Source organism: Mobula hypostoma, chromosome 15 (genome assembly GCF_963921235.1).
Source record: "Mobula hypostoma chromosome 15, sMobHyp1.1, whole genome shotgun sequence".
NCBI lineage: Eukaryota > Metazoa > Chordata > Chondrichthyes > Myliobatiformes > Myliobatidae > Mobula > Mobula hypostoma.
In genome coordinates, this window is record NC_086111.1 from 36,507,821 (window position 1) to 36,527,239 (window position 19,419).

At 44.6% G+C, this 19,419-nt stretch overlaps 1 protein-coding gene across 2 annotated transcripts in view; it reads right to left on the reverse strand.

Annotated features, from left to right (window-relative positions):
* Positions 1 to 4,481, reverse strand: part of ppp4r2b (protein phosphatase 4, regulatory subunit 2b) — a 91,928-nt gene extending 87,447 nt beyond the window's left edge. Inside the window, exons 1-2 of one of the 2 annotated variants that reach the window (XM_063067900.1) lie at positions 4,293 to 4,481; positions 4,076 to 4,157 (exon numbers count right to left, since the gene is read on the reverse strand). In XM_063067900.1, the coding sequence (XP_062923970.1) occupies positions 4,076 to 4,157; positions 4,293 to 4,466 (256 nt within the window). In that variant the 5' untranslated portion in view covers positions 4,467 to 4,481. The remainder of the gene's footprint in view (positions 1 to 4,075; positions 4,158 to 4,292) is intronic. The other variant, XM_063067902.1, reaches the window with a different exon arrangement.
* Between the last annotated feature and the right edge of the window lie 14,938 nt (positions 4,482 to 19,419).

Consider the following 19,419-nt stretch of genomic DNA (forward strand, 5'->3'; position numbering starts at 1 on the left):
ATTGCTGTGTAAGGTACTCTATTTTTTAAAAGGACACTTAGGAATTATTTTAATGCCAACTTAAATACCTACTTATTAAATGCCACAGTGAAATACGTTTGTGAAATTCAGCTATGAGATTGCACATAATTCAATATAAATATGATGCCTGTTTCAAAGTCCAACAAGCTTACAAAGTCCAAGCTCAGCAAAACCCAAAGCTGTCATGGTTAGAATCTTGAATTCTGATAAGAAAATGAGATTACAAACTCAAACTCAGGATAATCAAAGACACAACCCACTCAGCCAACAGACTTTTCGTCCCTCTTCCCTCCGGGAGAAGGCTCAGGAGCTTGAAGATTCGTATGGCCAGATTTGGGAACAGCTTCTTTCCAACTGTGATAAGACTGCTGAACAGATCCTGACCCGGATCTGGGCCGTACCCTCCAAATATCCTGACCTGCCTCTTGTTTTTTTTGCACTACCTTACTTTCCATTTTTCTATTTTCTATTTATGACTTATAATTTAAATTTTTAATATTTACTATTGATTTGTAATCCAGGGAGCAGGAAGCGCAGAATCAAATATTGCTGTGATGATTGTACATTCTAGTATCAATTGTTTGGTGACAATAAAGTATAAAGTATAAATGGCTGTCTTCAATTACTCTTGTAATTTGTTCCCACCCACCCAAGTCAAACCCCCTACTTCACTGAGAAACTGTAGAAAAATAAAGGCAATTCTCTATTTTACTCACCTCCTGACAAAAACTTCGGGGCAGCACAAATATATTTTACTAAAGTAGCTTATATTCAAGGCTGGGTCTGAAGGATTTTTGGGGCATTTATATACTGGAATCAGGTAGGATATCAAATTCTATAAATCATTAACTATGAACTTATTCAGTATCTGACCAGCCCAAGAAATCATATGAACTGAAAATCAAAACAATACAAGTCTTTTCAGGTTTCCAGCATTTGTGTTTGACAAACTCTACACTAATAATACAAAAGGAGTACGTATTTCAGCAACTTAGTGGGAAGAAATTTTAACAAGCCCTGATCAAACAAGTTTTCTGAATTTGATACTTCTGCAATATTTTCCACATGCATTTGCTAGCAGTATTCTATTAATTTAAATAATCATTGTAGATGGCAGAAGATGTGGCATGCAACCCTAAATGAGTTTTAAAATATATAAGCTGAAGATCAAGAACCCCAATTACTTAAAGAGATCAAAGGCTGCAGGGAGGAAGAGAACTCGGTGTCAGGTAACAGCGGGCGGAAAGTTTGCCCGGGCCCCCGGCACACAAGGAGTGCACGGCACGGGAGCTGGCGAGGGTCGGTCAAGGGCGCTCGGAATCTGAAACCACCCCAGCTCCCGACCAGCGAACGGTCGAGCTATTTTGGCGGGCCTGGCAGCCCGCGGGTTTGCGCAATGCGGTTCGGGTTCGGCAGACAAGGGCACCCTGAACGGGGTGAAAACGGGATAGCGGGAGCTCCAGTTCTTCTGACCAGCCCGTTAGTTCAGCCAGCCTGGGGCCGGGCCTCAAGTTCAGACGGCAGCAGAGACTGCGGTTACGTTTACAGACTCCCTGGCTGCGGCCTTCAGGCCGACAAGGAGGAGCGGGCGGCCGTCTGCTCTCTCCAGGCCCTGGTAAAGGCAGCACACTATGCCTGACACTCCACCGGCCCGGGAAGCACAGAAGGGGGTTCCGGCTGGGCGGTCGGGTGGAGAGGAGATGGCCCGTGATCCGCACAATCAAGCGGTAGGCCCGGTCTTTCGAGTACCCCACTGAGCCGGGCAATTCAAGACATAACATGGATCAAGTTGGATTAAAAGCTTTCCCACAAAGGCTTCACCTTCCGAGGGATGAGCAAGCAACGTGAGAATCAAAGCTGAAAGGCTTTCCACACTACTACTACCTACCAGATTTACAGCCACACAGAAGCCAAATGTTAAGTTTATCAAAAGCACCCATGACACCCCTGAAATCAAAACTCAGTACGGTGATACCCGAGATAATTTATTACATTGTGGAAGTAACTTCCACAAGTCAACAATGCAAATCCCGGTAAACACAACGACGCCTCGTTGAAAAAAGCTACTGCTTCAGTGCACTCGAATCAACAAAAATGCTTCATTTAGTGGCGAGATCAACTGAAACGGGTTCTCCGAATATTGGTTCACTTTAAAGCATGTCAAGATTGACGATAATTACTATTCCCACGCTTCAGAAGCGTCCCAAACTTGGTAAGATAAAAACAGTATGTTAGAATAGACTGCAACTCTGCAACAATTACCCATTCCTGCACTCTAATCCATCTACAAATCTGCTCAGATTTGCAAAGATCACCACTACTACTTCCATTCACCACCAGATTCCAACTCCACTATTACACGGACACTCTGCCTCCAAATGGACCAACTTACATTCCTCTTTTTCACAAAAAACTAACTCTGCTTGCATGACTCCATCACTCAAAAACTGTATCCTTCTCCCCCATCTACTTTCCCATGGATACCACAAATGTCAGTGACAATAAACATGATTCTGATACCTATCCAGCCGGCTTCTCCCATAAAGATCTCATCCCAAATCAATTTGATTGTCTCTACCCCACACCACAGAAGAAATCCTCCCATCAACTCTCTTCTACAGTACAGTGAGGCATCCCACAAGATGACCACCTCCTCCACACTGGCTTCTCCCTCTACAGATTTTCATCCTCATCTACCCGTCCACCCCACAAAATGCCTCCTACCCTTGGAAATACTGGCCATACACCAGTTGTTTACTCTGCAGCAGTGGAGGTTGAGTGGACATCAGAGAGAGCTTGAGAGGCATAGTTAGAAGAGACAGCCAGTATCCTTTTTCACCCAGGGTTGAAAGATGTGTGGGACAAGTTTCTTTCGGTACACAGAGTGCTGGGTGCCTAGCATGCACTGCCTCGGGTGATGATAAAGGCAAATATGATAGAGGAATTCAAGAGGCTCTTAGGCACATGAATGTGCAGGAAATGGAGGGATATGAACATTGTGTAGGCAGAAAGGATTAGTTTAGACAGACATCTGATCACTAATTTAATTAATTTAGCACAATACTGGGGGCAAAAGGACCTGTTCCAGTGTCGTACTGTGTTCTACAAGTAGACTGTTTCTTCCTTCTCCATGTTTTCTCCACCCCTACCCCTCATCCACCCACAAAAGGACCATAACTGCCTACAAATCTGATCACAGGTAGGTGAGCTCTTTCTGTGCTCCCTACCTGGGACTTAGCAGCCGTTTATTAATTCCCCACCAACTGAGAATCCAAACTCTGAATGCTTACCACCAGTGCTGCCACCAAGTGTGCACTAACCATTGTTTACACCACTGCAAACCCCCAGAAGGCAATCACAACCAGCTTCTCCAGCTCATCCTGCCCATCCCACCTCTAAAAAGTTTTTTCTGCATATTCCCTCTGATATCAAACCACTTCTTTCCTCACCCACTCACTGACCCCAACCCTAGAGCAGCAACAGACTACCTCTTTCCCCACCCACATTGCCCCCTTCCCACGAAGGCAGCCCGTCCCCTAAGCCACCCACCCCGAGCAGACTAACTGTCCCACACATGCCACCCACCCCACCGGGCCACTTGCTTCCACCCCGCAGGCTATTTGTCGCTGTTCTCCCAGAGCAGACCATCCGACCTGTCCCCACCCATGCTGCATCCGTGAGACCACCTGACCCCTCACATGCTGCACCCCACCCCCTCCCGAGGAGACCACCCATACCCATCCACGCCAGCCTCTTGAGCAAAAGTGGCCTCTCTTTTTCCCTGCTCTCTTATGAACCCTCGCCCAGCATCTCAATATACTTTCTCTATGTTGTCTAACTCAGAACGTGTAATATCTCCTGTGAGATTCAAATCCGAAACTACCCCAAGTATTGAATTCCCACCCCCAGTTTGGGACTTCGGGTTCCCATCCAGTCAAAAAGGACAGGGAGCAGAAGAGATAAGAGGCCGTGAACGGCTTGTGAAGCTTGACGACTGAGCTCAACGGAATATTGTCCCCGGGTGCCCTCCCCTCCGGCCCGCACTCCCACTTACAGGGTTTCTCCAGTCTTTGCGACATGACAAAGGAACTGGTCCAATTGCGACGACACTTCCTTCTTGGACTTCTTCTCGAAATCTGTTGGTGGAAAACACAATACGGATTAACGAGCGGTCGGGATAGGAGCACGAAGCTTCAGGGACAAGTGCACGTAACATATTACTGTCCAGCGCACAGATACAGCCGGTAAAATGGTCGTCCGAAGCCACTGACCTGCCAGAGCTTCGAGAAGGCTTTCGGGCTCCATCTTAGCGGTGCAACAGAAAGCGTCCCCCCGCGCCAATCACCAGGAACAAGAGTACTGCAGAATAAAGTTTCCCCTGCACCAGTCAGCAGGCCCGGCACCGAGTGAGGCACGCACAACATGGCGCCGCTCGCTAACGTCATCTCAGAGCACGGGCGCGCGCGCGCGCGCCTCAGGGTCGGGGGCCACAAAGCGGGCACATGCGTAGAAACGGCGAGGATGCAGGAGAAGCGTCGAATTGGGGAGGTGCGCTCACGGAGAGTGTAACTTGCGCTGACACATATATAAATCATTATGCGAAGAGATGTGGCGTTATAGTCTCTGTAACTATTACACTTCCAATACACCCTGATTTGGTATTCCAAAAATCTGAATCTGATACAATTAAAACTAGGTACAGCCCATGTAAACAGAAGGATGCATATCTTTCAAATTGTCCCTGGGCGGTAATGTACTGTGCCGAGACCTGATTTGCCATAAATACGAGTATATTCCTGGCCTGCGAGTCACAGCTGTATGTGCTGTTCAGAGTTCTGTGGTTGAGGCACGGGTATTCAAATGTGTTAAACTTAGCCTCTGAGATCCAGTTCAAAATTCTGTTTGAAAATAATTGATGGGTAGATGTAGCGCAAGTTGATGTTTTAAGTGTCCACTGATTATGTTTGCAAAGTGCATTGGGTTGCTGGTGCTTTCATGATTTTGCAAATGGTCACATTTCTCCAATGTATAGATTGTGGTGCAATAGAAAGGAATGCCTATATACAGTCTATATGAGTCCTGACGAAGGGTCTCGGCCTGAAACGTCGACTGTACCTCTTCCTAGAGATGCTGCCTGGCCTGCTGCGTTCACCAGCAACTTTGATGTGTGTTGCCTATATACAGTGCTTTGAAGAAGATCTTTTCTCTGTCTGCTGTAGCACTTAAAAATAGCCATTTGCAAAACTAACAGAACATTTTTATTGTAAATATTTTACTTAAAATATTATAGATGAAGCCAATACATTGCTGTACTGAGGCTTTATTACACTGTTTGCTTATGTGCCTCTAAGGCTAAGGAGATACCATATTTCTTCAAAGAAAGGGGCTATGTGACTCCCTTATCCATTCATCCATCCCCACTGATCTCACTCCTGGCACTTATCCTTGCAAGCAGAACGAGTGATACACCTACCCCTACACCTCCTCCCTCACTACCATTCAGGGCCCAAGCAGTTCTTCCAGGTCTGTTGGGGTCATCTACTCTATCCGGTGCTCCTGGTGTGGCCTCCTGTATATTGGTGAGACCCAACGTAAATTGGGAGACTGCTTTGTCGAGCGCCTATGTTCTGCCAGAAAAACCGGGATCTCCCAGTAGCCACTCTTTTTAATTCCACTTTCCATTTCCATTCCGAAATGTCAGTCCATGGCCTCCTCTACCACCAGGATGAGGCCACATTCAGGTTAGGGGAGAAACACCGTATATTCCATCTGGGTAGTCTCCAAACTGATGGCATGAGCATCGATTTCTCAAACTTCCAGTAATCTCCCCCGACCTCACCATTCCCCATTCCCATTTCCCTCTCTCACCATGGCCTTTTGTCCTTTCCTATCATATTCCCCCTTCTCCAGCCCTTTATCTCCTTCACTAATTGACTTCTTTTCTCTTTACTTCAGCTGTCCCCCCATCCCAATTTCACCTATCACTTACTACCTTGTATTTTTTCCTCCCCTCCCCACACCCTCCTACTCTTCTTTTTTCTCCAGTTCTGATGAAGGGTCTCAGCCTGAAACATCGACTGTTTATTCTTCTCCTTAGATGCTGTCTGGCCTGCTGAGTTCCTCCGGCATTTGGTGTGTCTTGCTTGGATTTCCAGCATCTTCAAATTTTCTCTTGTTTGTGATTTGGCCCCTCAAGTCTGCTTCACCATTTCATCATGGCTGATCCAATTTTCCTCTCAGCCCCAATAACCCTTCATGCCCTGATCAATCAAGAATCTATCAACCTCTGCCTTAAATATATATAAAGACTTAACCTCCACAGCTGCCTGTGGCAAGGATTTCCACAGATCCACCACTCTCTGGCTGAAGAAATTCCTCCTCATCTCCATTCGAACCGGATGCCCCTCTATTCTGAGGCTGTGTTCTCTGGTCTTAGACTGTCCTGTGATAGGGAACATTCTCTCCACATCTACTCAATCAAGACCTCTCACCATTCGATAGGTTTCAATAAGATCACCCCTCATTCTTCTGAATTCTAGTGAATACAGGCCCAGGGCCATCAAACGCTTTTCATCTGTTAGGGCATTCAATCCCGGAATCATTTTTGTGAATCTCCTTTGAACCCTCTCCAGTTTCAACGTATCCTTTTGAAGATAAAGGGCCTAAACCTGCTCACAATACTCCATGAGACCTCACCGGTGCTTTCCACGGTTTCAACATTACATCCTTGCTTTTATATTCTCGTCCTCTTGATTGCATTTGCCTTCCTCACTACAGACTCAACCTTTAGGGAATCCTGCACAAGGACTCCCAAGTTCCTTGGCACCTCAGTTTTTTTGTATTTTCTCTGCATTTAGAAAATAGTCAACCCTTCCAATTCTTCTACCAAAGTGCATGACCATACACTTCCTGATACTGTATTCCATCTGCTAGTTCTTTGCCTATTCTCTTAATCCATCTAAGTCCTTCTGTAGCCTCTCTACTTCCTCAAAACCACCTGCCCCTCCACCTAGCTTCATATCACCTGCAAACTTTGCAGCAAAGCCATCAATTCTATCATCACAATCATTGACATATAACGTAAAAAGATTTGGTCCCAACACAGACCCATTTGGAACACCACTAGTCACTGGCAGCCAGCCAGAAAAGCCTCCTTTTATTCCTACTCTTTGTCTCCTGTCAATCAGCCACTGTTTTATCCATGCTGCAACCTTTCCTGTAATTCGTTGGGCTCGTAGCTTGTTAAGCAGCCTCATGTGTAGCACTTTGTCAAAGGCCTTCTGAAAATCCAAGTACACAACATCAACTGATTCTCCTTTGTCTATCCTGCTTGTTGTTTCTGAAACACTCTGGTTCTGTGGGCTGTGTAAGTCTAGGGAAGACAATCTCTGGCCCTGCCAAACGGGTGAGATTGAGGTGCAAGCCCATCCCAAAACCCCCTCTTTGTGTGGATGCTGCGTGATTTGTTACCCTGTTACAAATAAGTGCCATGAAATAACAGACAGTACACCACATACAGTTAAAAGATTCAGTTTTATAATTCCCAATTTGACTAAAGGATTAGTAAAGAAAGAACAAAAGAAGAAAAGGGCCCATTTTAATGATCAGTCTAGTGTGCGCAAGTTGGAGCTCACGGTGTCCCCCTCGCCGATCCTCCTTCGATTTTATCCCGGGCTTCGTCGAATCACAGCCCCGCTCCAGGTTGAATCCTACGACCTCCTCTCTCTTTATCTCCTTCACAAAAAACCCCAAGCCCAACCTTAGTGTCCCTCACCAGAGAAACCTCCCCTTAATCCGGCCATCCTAACTGGATGGCACACAATTCTCCTATTTCTTATCTTCAACAGTAACCCAAACAATCAGCTTGCAGAGAACAGTGCAAAAATCAAATACAGAACAGCATAACAGTAAAAAAATATGAAGCAAGGCATTACATTTCTTCAAAGAATTCCAACATATTCATCAGGCAAGATTTTCCCTTGAGGAAACCATACTGACTATGGCCTATTTTATCATTTGCCTCCAAGTACCCTGAGAGCTCATCCTTAGTAATCAACTCCAACATCTTCCCAACCACTGACTAACTGGCCTATAGTTTCCTTTCTTCTGCCTCTCTCCCTTCTTGAAGAGTGGAGACATTTGCAATTTTCCAGTCTTCCAGAATATAGCCACTGTCTTGCCTTCTTTATAGCTGCATCGATATGTCATGTCCAGGTTAGGTCCTCAGAGATATTGAAACCCAGAAACTTGAAGTTGCTCACTCTTTTAACTGCTGATCTCTCTCTATGAGGATTGGTTTGTGTTCCCTTATCTTACCCCTTGTGAAGGCCACAATCAGTCTTTTGGTCTTGTTGAGAGTTTCCCATTATTACCATCAGGTAGGAGGTACAGAAGCCTGAAGGCACACACTCAGCGATTCAGGAACAGCTTCTTCTCCTCTGCCATCCGATTCCTAAATGGACATTGAACCCATGAACTCTACCTCACTTTTTTAAATATATATTTATATTTTTGTATGACATTTAATCTCCAATATAAATATACTGTGATTTATTTATTTATTTATTCACTCATTCATTCTTCTATATTATGTATTGCATTGAACTGCTGCTGCTAAGTTAACAAATTTCATGACACATGCCGGTGATAATAAACCTGATTCTGATTCTGATTATGACATTGAGTGCAAGGTTGTTGCTGTGACACCTCTCAACTAACTGGTATATCTCGTTCCTGTACACCCTCTCATCACCATCTGAAACTCTGCCAGCAATTTTTGTATCATCAGCAAACTAAAGATGGCCTTTGGGCTATGCCTAGCCGTGCTGTCATGGATGTAAAGAGAGTAGTGGGCTAAGTACACACCCCTGTGGTGTGCCAGGTTTTATTGTCAGCAAAATGGAGATGTTATTTCCAATCTGCAGATAGTAGTCTTCTGGATGGGAAGTCAGGGATCCAGTTGTGGAGGGAGATACAGAGGTCTACGTTCTGTAGCTTTCCAATCAGAACTGTAGGAATGATGGTGTTAAATGCTGAGCTATAGTCAATAAACAGCATCTTGACATACGTATTTGCATTATCCAGGTGATCCAAGGCCAATTGGAGAGCCATTGAGATCGCATCTGCTGTGGACCTATTGTGGCAATAGGCAAATTGCAGCGGGTCCAGGTCCTTCCCGAGACAGGTGTTGATTCTAGCCATGATCAAACTCTCAAAGCATTTCATCGCCATTCCTGAAGCAGGTGGCGTGAATCCTGAGGCTCTTATACTTTCTCCCTGATTCCAGCAGCATATGAGAGGTCTGTTCAAGAACCTGATAATGCAGGATGGAAGCTGTCCATGAGCCTGATGGTACATGTTTTCAAGCTTTTGTATCTTCTATCTGATTTAAGAAGGGAGTTGAAATTGGTAAAATGGTTTATTATTCTCACAGGTACTGAAGAACAGTGAAAAATGTGTCTTGCACACCGTTCATGCAGATCAATTTATTACAACAGTGCATTTCAGGTAGCCCACAGTAAAACAATAACAGAATGCAGAGTAAAGCGCTACAGCACAGAGAAAGTGCTAGTAGACAACAAGGTACAAGGTTATAATGAGGTAAATTGTGAGGTCAAGAATACATCTTATTGCGCTAGGAAACATTCAGTAGTGTTATAACAGTGGATAGAAGGTGTCCTTGAGCTGGTGGTATGTGCTTTCAGATTTTGTATCCTGTGCCTGATGGCCAAGGGGAGAAGAGAGAATGTCTGGGATGGGAGGGAGTCTTTGCTTATGCTGGTTGCTTGACTGTGGCATCGAGTATAGACACAGTCCACAGAGGGAAGGCATATTCCTTTGATGTGCTGAGCTGTGTCCACAATGCTCTGCAGTTCCCTGCAGTCGCAGGCAGAGCAGTTCCCATACCAAACCGTGATGTATCCATCTTGAATGGTTTCGATGGTGCATTGATGAAAGTTAGTGAGAGTTAAGGGGTACATGCCCAAATCTCTTTAGTCTCCTGAGGAAGTAGAGGCAGTGGTGAGCTTTCTTGGCTGTGGTGTTAATGTGGTTGGATCAGGATATTGGGGATATTCCATCCTAGGAACTTCTAGCTCTCAAATCTCAAATTCAACGTCATTGATGTAAACAGGAGTGGGTGCACCACTGACCATCCTGAAGTCAATGACCAGGACTTTTGTTTTGCTGACATTGAAGCAACATTGTCATGACACAATGTCACTCACTCTCAATCTCCTTCCTGTACTTCGATTCTTCATTATCTGAGGTGCACCAGCAGAAAATTCACAGACACCTTTGTGACGCCAGGGAGATGCAGCGGATGTGGCAAGGTATACTGTATAAACCAGAACAGATTACAAGTCCAACCTGCACGTCAACGGGATTGACACCTCCCTTTCTGATGGGCTGAATGCTTCTGTGCATGATTTGACACAATGAATGATACAACATCGAGGAGAGGCCCCTCTCCCTGAGGAACAGGCACCCTGTCTGCCCACAACTGAGGCGAGGAGGATCCTAGCCACAATGGCTAAAGACCGGACAACATACCTGCTCAGGTGCTGAGGGGTTGTGCAGTCCAGCTGACAGAGTTTGTAATGGACATCTTTATATCCCTGCAACAGCCCACTGGCCCTACAGGCTACAAGGCAGGCACCATCATTCCAGTGTCCAAGAGAGCGAGGGTAACTGACTTAAATTATTACCGCCTAGTGGCACCGACCTCAACAATCATGAATTGCTTTGAATGGCTGGTAATGAATTGTATAAAATCCCGCCTTCCAACTACATTCAACCCTTTCCAGTTCACCTACCACTCAAATTGGTCCACTGATGATGCCATAATTTTGGCCCTCCACTTCACCCTGTCCCACCTGGAAAATGGTGCCTCATACACCTGGATGTTGTTCATCAACTTCAGCTTGGCATTTAGCACGAGCATTCCTCAGAGGCTGGAACTGGATCTTGGATTTCTTAACGGAAAGACCTCAGTCGGTCCGAGTTGGCAGCAAGATCTCAAGTTCCACCACGCTGAGCACAGGTTGTGTGCTCAGCCCACTGTTAATCATGCTGCTGACTCATGACTGCACTGCTAGATCCAGCTCGAGCTGCGTCATGAAGTTTGCTGATGATACAACAGCGGCTGGCCTCATCAGCATAAAGAGAGGAGGTAGAGAGGCTTGTCAAGATGTGTGAGAACAACCACCTGGGTCTCAATGTGGACAAGACAAAAGAGATGATTATGACCTTTAGGAAGGCACAGGTCGACTACTTGCCCCGTGCGCATCATTGGCTCTGCTGTGGAGAGTGTGAAGAGCACAAAGTTCTCTGATGTGCACATAACAGACGACCTAACCTGGACCCACAACACCTTCTCATTAGTCAGGAAGACACGGCAGTGTCTACACTTTATGAGGAGATTGAGGCGTGCAAGGCACCCGGCCCGCATACCAACAACTTTCTACAGGAGCACCATCAAGAGTGTCAGGTCTGGCTGCATCATTGTGTAGTATGGAAACTGCGAGGCATCAGACTGCAAGACCCTACAGAGGATAGTAAAAACTGCCAAGAGGATCACTGGGGTCTCCCTCCCTCTTATTTGTGGCATTTGCCAAGAGAGCCCAAAGCATTGTTGAGGATTCCAACCACCCATCCCACAATCTCTTTGACCCACTATCATCAGGAAGGAGGTATAGGAGCATCAGGACTAGAACTGTTAGACTGAGTCACAGCTTCTTCCTCCAGGCTGTGAAATCAATAAAGACCCTGCCACCAACAAGGTTTCGTCACTAAGAAACTAGGAGCTGTTTACTGTACTGTTTTCTGCTTACTATTTACCTGTGCTGTGCACTACGTGCATTTTGAATTATATTTTATAAACTTATTTGTGGTAGTAGTTTGTTTTATGAGGTGTATGTGATATGTGCATTGTGGGTGCACCGTAATCCAGAGGAAGGTTGTTTCATTTGGTCGTATGTATGTACAGTCAGATGACAATAAACTTGAACTACAGTGGTGTCATCTGCAAACTTGTAAATGAAATTAAAGCAGAATCTGGTCATGCGTTCATGAGTAGAGTACAGGGAGTCAAGCAGGGGACTGGTGACACTGCCTTGTGTTGCACCACTGCTGAGAATAACCATGGCAGAGGTGTTGCTGTCAACCCTTACAGACTCCATCCAGTCTGTTGGTCAGGAAGTCAAGCATCCAATTGCCAATAGTGGTGTTAAGTCCCAGGTTTAAGAGTTTGGACAAGAGATTCTGCAGAAGCTGGAAATCCAGAGTAACACATACAAAATACTGGAGGGACTCAGCTGTTCAGGCAATGGAAAGGAATAAACAGTCAACATTTCACGCCGAGTCCCTACATCAGGACTCATAAGAGTTTGGAGATGAGTTTACTTGGAATTATAGTATTGAAGGTGGAGCTGTTCTCATTTAAAAATAGTCTAACATAATTGTCCTTACAGCCCAGATGCTCCAGAATTGAGTGTACGGACAGGGAGATGGTATCCTGTTGCAGCAGTAGGTGAATTGCAGTGGTCTGAGGTTGTCTTGGTGGTTGGAGTTGATGCATACCACGACCAGCTTCTCAAAGCACTTCATGGTGGTTGACATAAGAACCACTGAATAGTAGTCTCTAAAGCTTGTTACCTTGTTTTTCTTAGATACTGGGATGATAGAAGTCTTAAAGCTGATGGGAACCACAGATTGAAGGAGGGAGAGGTTAAAAATGTTTGTGAATACCCTTACCAGTTGATCTGTGTAGGATCTAAAGACACAGCCAAGGACCCCATCCAGACTAGATGTTTTCTGTGGGCTTACTATGTTACACCACATCACTATTTATAATTTTAACAGAGACAATTTCAATAATGTGGTAAAAATATTTTGGAGAGGAAGGTGGGGATACAAATAATGTAAATTCAAATTCCTCAAATAAATGCTATGTGGGTATTGAACTTGTACCTAGAATGTATGGTTGTACTATTTCAAAAGATTGAGTGGGTTAGAATGGTAAAACCTTGTCCTGTGAGCAGATGCAGCGGAGGCAGAAAAATTGCGAGAAAAGGAAAGGGAAGGCATCCTTACATTAGACAGATAGATAGATACTTTATTGATCCAAAGGAAATTACTGCGACACAGTAGCATTACAAGTGCACAGATATACAATATACAAATATTAGAAGAAAGGTAATAAAGTAAGGATGGAAAGGGTTGCAGTCTAGGCTGCTGTGGGAGGCAGCAGGTTTATATCAGTGGGTAGTTTATCTCCTCAGCTAGAGACAGAGAGAACCAGAAAAGGGACTGACTGTCAGAAAATGAATTCGAGAGCAAGTGGAATTTCATAGCAAAGATGATAAAATTGGCAGGTTGAATATGGGTGCAGAAAGCTGCACCAATGCAGTCATTAATGTAACAGAGAAATAGTTGAGAGAAGGTTTTGAACAAGAACTTTTCCCTGTCACCAACAAATAGACAGACATAACTAGGTCCAGTGTAAGTATACATGGATGCACCTTTGATTTATTGGAAATTAGAGGAGTCAAAGAGAAGTTGTTCAGGGAAGGTAGATGATTGTGTTGAGGGGATCTGGTTGGATCTCTGTTGCAGAAAGAAGTGGATGGCTTTACATGCTTCTAGGGGTATGGTCCTAAAGAAAAGCTGGACATCCATATTGAAGATGAAGTGTTTGGGGCTAAACTGGCATGCGAGGTTTCCTGGATGTAAGTGGAAAGGGAATGGACAAAGGGGAGACAGGAGAGAGTCGAAGGTTTGAGAGATACATTCAGTGGGCAAGATCAGTCAGAAACAGTGACACCTACCAGTACACTCCTGTTTGTGGATATTGGGTAAGAGATAGAAGTGGAAAGGGCAGTGTTGGACCACTTCCATATTGGAGGCTGGGGAGGGGAGATCACCTAATGTTACGAGATGCAGGCTAGACGTTTTCTGTGGGCTTGCTATGTCACACCCACATCATTGTATAATTTTGACAGAGATCATTTCAATAATGTGGCAGAAGTGCAGAAGACAGTAGCCTGGTATTTGTTCCTTGTTGGGTCAAGGTCCAGGGGTAGATACGATGTGGTATCTAAGAGCTATCATCTGGCCTCTGTAAGGTAGAGGCAGTCTACTAAAAACAATGCTCCTGATCTTATAAGCAGCTTTGATGACTAGGTTGGAATTGGTGTGACTTCCAACCTAGTGGAGTGATGTGCATTTGGATGAGGTGAGGTTGATAGAAAGGAGGAGGTTGATTTCACTATTTTGGGAGAACTTGACAGGGCAAATACTATGATTTTTCCACTGGAAAAAAATAGAGGTATGGTCTGAGGATAAGGAGTTTGACTGAGGAGAAATCCCCTCTCTTAGAATCTCTAGAATTGTCTCCCTGGTGAGCTATAGAGTTGATATCCAAAGCCGAGAAAAGTTGTTTTTTTACAGGCAGGGATCAGTAAGGAAAGTGTAGCTGGGAACAATGATTTCAGTGACAGAACCCACTCAAGGAGCCACATAGCTTCCAACTGTTCTTAAATGGATCTTCAAAAAACATTGTGGTTTCTGCACAATATTAAAAGAAACATTCATAACCTTTATTCCAAAGACTTAAGCAGGTAAAGGAACCTTGGTTTGAAAAATGAATATTTAAAAAGCCATGGTAATGTGTACACAGGTGGAACTGAAAATGAGAAATTCTTTTGGGCCAACATGTGAAATGAAATGAATGGGATCCTGTTATGCTCCTCCACATTAACAACACTAGAAGCATCAAACTGCACTGTAACTCAAAAAGCCAATTCCATCATTTCTAGGTTGTTAAGCAATTATGAATCAGAGACAATTGATCCTATCAAAATTCTAAATCAAATGTTGGCATACAGAGATAAACATAGCAAAACTTTTAATAGCTGAGAAAGACTAATATTAAGGTTTCAAAGGTACATATTATCCAAATTTACTAACTAAGGCACAATTGTGTCCAGTGTTTTTAATTCACACTGTGCTGCAGGTTGTGGATTGCATTTTGAAGTTGCAACACCTTGGGAAAGGTTTCACAGCTAATGTAATGGTCTTTCTACAGAAGCGGCATTTGGGTTATGGTTAGAGATAACAGGTGCTTTGGAATGTGAGCCATCCAATGAAGGGAGTGGGTTTTCATGCTGTGTGCCTGACACCGAGTTGATCTGGGTCCTTTGTTCGGCAGAAGATGGGGAGAGAAGATACCAGAAAAGAGAGGTTGTAGACACCAGAAAGGAATGGACTTGGAGTGGTGCCGGGAGTCGACGAAGCCCGAGGAAATTGATGGAGGATCAGCGAAAGGAAAACCATGAGCTCCAAATTGTGCACATTTGACTGTTTCATTAAAATGGTCCCTTTTCTTTTTGTTTTTCTTTACTAAACCTTTAGTCAACCTAAGAATTATAAAGCTAAAACGTTTAATTGCATATGGTGTACTGTCTGTTATCTCATGGTACTGATTTGTAACAGGGTAACAAATCACACAGCAGCCACACAAACAGGGGGTTTTTCCCCTCAATTTCACACATTGGCAGGGCCAGAGACTGTCTTCCCTAGACTTACGCAGCTGACAGAACCTGAGGGTTACAATTGTGAGGGCTCGTCCAGGATTGATTTCGTCGGATGTGTGTGGATTGCTCAGAGATTGGTTTTACTGGCCCCGAGTGAAGTCAGAGGTCGAAGAATACGGCAAGTCATGCATTCGATGCACACAGAGGAAGACGCTGCCTACGAGGGCTGCTCCATTGTCCCACCTGCAGAGTATGGGGCCTCTTGACCTCATGTGTACGGATTTTCTGTCAGTAGAGCCAGACGCCAGCAACATGGTGCCAGTCATCACGGGTCACTACACCAGATACACGCAAGCTTTCCCTACCAAGGATGAGAGGGTATCCACGGTGCAGTGTTATGGGAGAAGTATTTCATTTATTATGGCCTCCCTAGGCAGATACATAGTGATCAGGGACGGGATTTCTAGAGTAGGCTCATACATGAGTTACTGAGCATGTTCGCAGTCAAGGGCGACTCCTTATCACCCGCAGGTGATCCCCAGATCGAGAGGTTTAACCAGACCTTGATAGACATGCTCTGAACCTTGAAAATCAGCAAGAAGAATAAGTGGAGTCAATATATTGGGCATCTGGTCCACTGCTACAACTGTACATGAAATGAAGCTAACAGGTACTTGCCATATTATCTGATGTTTGGGCATGAGGTAAGGTTGCCCATCGACCTTTGTTTTGGGACTGGCAAGGAAGACCTACCACCGAAGACTTATCTGAAGTATATGTCCGATATGAGAAGGGAGCTGTAAAAAGGCTTATGAATTAGCTGAGGTCGCGGCTGCCAAGCAGAATCAAGGAAATAAGAGGAGATATGATCAAAAGGTTAGGTTCTCCCAACTCATGCTGGGAGACCGAGTCCTCATAAGGAATCTGGGGCTACCTGGGAAGCATAAATTGGCTGAGCGCTGGGCAGCTATGCCTAATGAAGTGGAGAGTCAGATGCCAAACGTACCAGTTTTCCAGGTAAAACCAGAGAATGGAAATGGGCCTGCCAAGATTCTTCACTGGAACCACCTTCTGCCCCTGGGACAAGAGGTGCAGGTTGACCCAGAGCCCAACCTGGAGCCTACACCCAGTAAGAGGACTCTACAGAGACACGGGATGACTGAAAGACCAACAGCAGGAGAGAGTAGACCGGCCCCCTCCTCTGAATGGGATACTGATTCAGAGGATGGGGAAATGAGGGTGTGATATACGCTGCCTTTTGCTAACACCCCCTAATTGAGGAAGAGGTTCCCAACCCGTCTCATGCTGAGTCAGGTGAAACTGGGGGGGCTACCTTCGGACAGTCTGGGTTTCAGCGGGACCCTGCAAGGGATGAAGCAGGGCTCAGCCAAGGGACAGAGGGCTCCCTTGAGTTTTAGGGCACAAGTGGGGGACACCTCATCAGGTAGACCAGAAGTATCCCAAGCAGTGTCGGAACCTGAAGAAGTAGATGAGGGGTTAACGGAGGTCTCAAAGAATCATGAGACCACCGGATAGGCTGGCCTATGTAGCACCGGGGGAATAGAGTATGGCACCTACTGCCTTGGGGAGCTATGTCACTGACTATTACACCTGGGTTGGACTTTGTGCTTTGCATGAAGGGTTGGCAAATTACAAACGTATCTCAATGTCATGAAGACATGACTAACTTGAATGGGGGGAGAGTGTAACACCCTGGGAAAGGTTTCATAGCTAATGTAATGGTCTTTCTGTAGAAGCAGTATTGGTTAGAGATAACAGGTGCTGTGCAATGTGAGCCGTCCAATGAGGGGAGTGTGTTTTCGTGCTGTGCCTGACACCGAAGTGATCTGGGTCCTTTATTTTGTGGAAGATAAGGAGCGAAGATGCCAGGAAGGAGAGGTCGTAGACACCAGAAAGGAGTGGACTTGGAGTGGGGCCGGGAGTTGACGAAGCCTGGGAAAATCGATGGAGGATCGGCAAAGGGGAAACCGTGCTCTCCAACTTGGGCACATTAGACAGTTTTTCATTAAAATGGGCCATTTTCTTTTAGTTTTTCTTTACTATCCCTTTAGTCAACTTAAGAATTATAAAGCCAAATCGTTTAATTGCTTATGGTGTACTGTCTGTTATTTCATAGTATTGATTTGTAACAGGGGAACAAATCACACAGCATCTGCACAAACAGGGGGTTTTGCATCTCAATTTCACACGTTTGGCGGGGCCAGAGATTGCCTTCCCTAGACTTACTCAGCCGACATAACCTGAGGGTTACAAGGTCGTAGTACACAGAAAGCAAACCTGAACAAATGCAGCAGAAATAGTGGAATGTCATTGTAAAAATGATTGCTTCCAGAGTAATCTGAAATATGTAGCCACTTGTATTTTATTCTATCCTTTTGAATATGCCTCAATATTGCACTTCACATTTCAAAGGCTTCAAACAGTTGTTTAAATCAGAGCACAGCATCATCATGACTTTTTACCTTGTGAAATACTTCACATTTCTAACATGACACAAGGGCTTCAAAGTAGATATCCCGCAGTTTCCATTTGATTCTATTGCTTTATTCGGCACCAACATAATCAAAGACTACCTGCCACCCCATTTATTCTCTCTTTTTCTCCTTCCCAATGCAGAAGATCCAACAGATGTGGTGCAATTAAATAGAACCCCAGGTGCTGGTGTGGTTCCATTTCTGCGGACTGTTAATGATGCAAACACGTTGTAAGTTGGAAATGCAACAACAAACGGAATTCCTATACCGCAGAAGATGCCTGCAGCTCTGCAAAAGCCAGAAAATCTATCCCACCAGCCTCCCAAATCCCTGTTTATATGCATGGGCTATACATAACATGGTTAAATTTGGTTTCCTTTTACACTACCACAATGTGCTTCTGTTTGGACTACTCTGTCTGGATGATGTGCAAACAAAGCTCTTCACTGTGCCTTCATACACGTGATAATAATGAAATAACTAATAATTACCATTCCCTTGATATTAATTTAACTGGTATGAAATATTGTAGAATTTTTAATTGCAAGGCATTTGAGAGAATGCAGAGGAAAGGCATCAGGAAGCTGCTTGGACTGGAGGACTTCCGTTCTGAGGAGAGAATGAACAGGCTTGGCTCCCCCCCCACCCCCCGCCAGAGCAAAGGAAGCTGAGGGGTGAGCTGATAGAAGTATGTAAGATGAGGCACTGCTAGCTGAGTTTCCACACTGCAAAGGATGTATGAAGCCCTGCAACAGCCAGTAAATGCATCCCTCCCATCTCCCAAATGATTGTTCATGTACACAGGCTGTAGATAGACTGGGCATTCGTAAGCTCGGGGGGACCTGTACTATATACTTAAGAGGCAGTTAGACTGTCACTTAAATGGGCAAGGCATAGAAGGACATAGTCCTGTTGTGTGTATATGTGATTGATGTAAATGCACAAAAATGTTATAATAGTCATGGTGAACCAAAAGGCTCTCATCTGTGCTGCACTGTTGAGTGCAACTCAATTCTCTGGAACCAATTGTGCTAATTGTAAAAACGTTGTGGTAAAATCAGGCTCCACTTATAATCCTGATCATGGTCTCATGCATAATTAATCATTGTTGGTGGTTTAAATTAAACATCCTTGTTTGTGAACATCCAAGTTTAATAATTTAGGCACAAGGAGTTTAATAATTGTTATTAATTGCTTTGAACGATATTTTGTCAAGGTAGTTATTATTTTACCCAAATCTAATTAGAAAATTGATTTGTACTTTTAAAATAATGCAACCTTTTAAAGTAATACAGAGAAAATGCTGGAGGAACTCTGCAGGTCAGGTCAGGCAGTATCTAAGGAGAGGAATTAACTGTCTATGTTTCAAG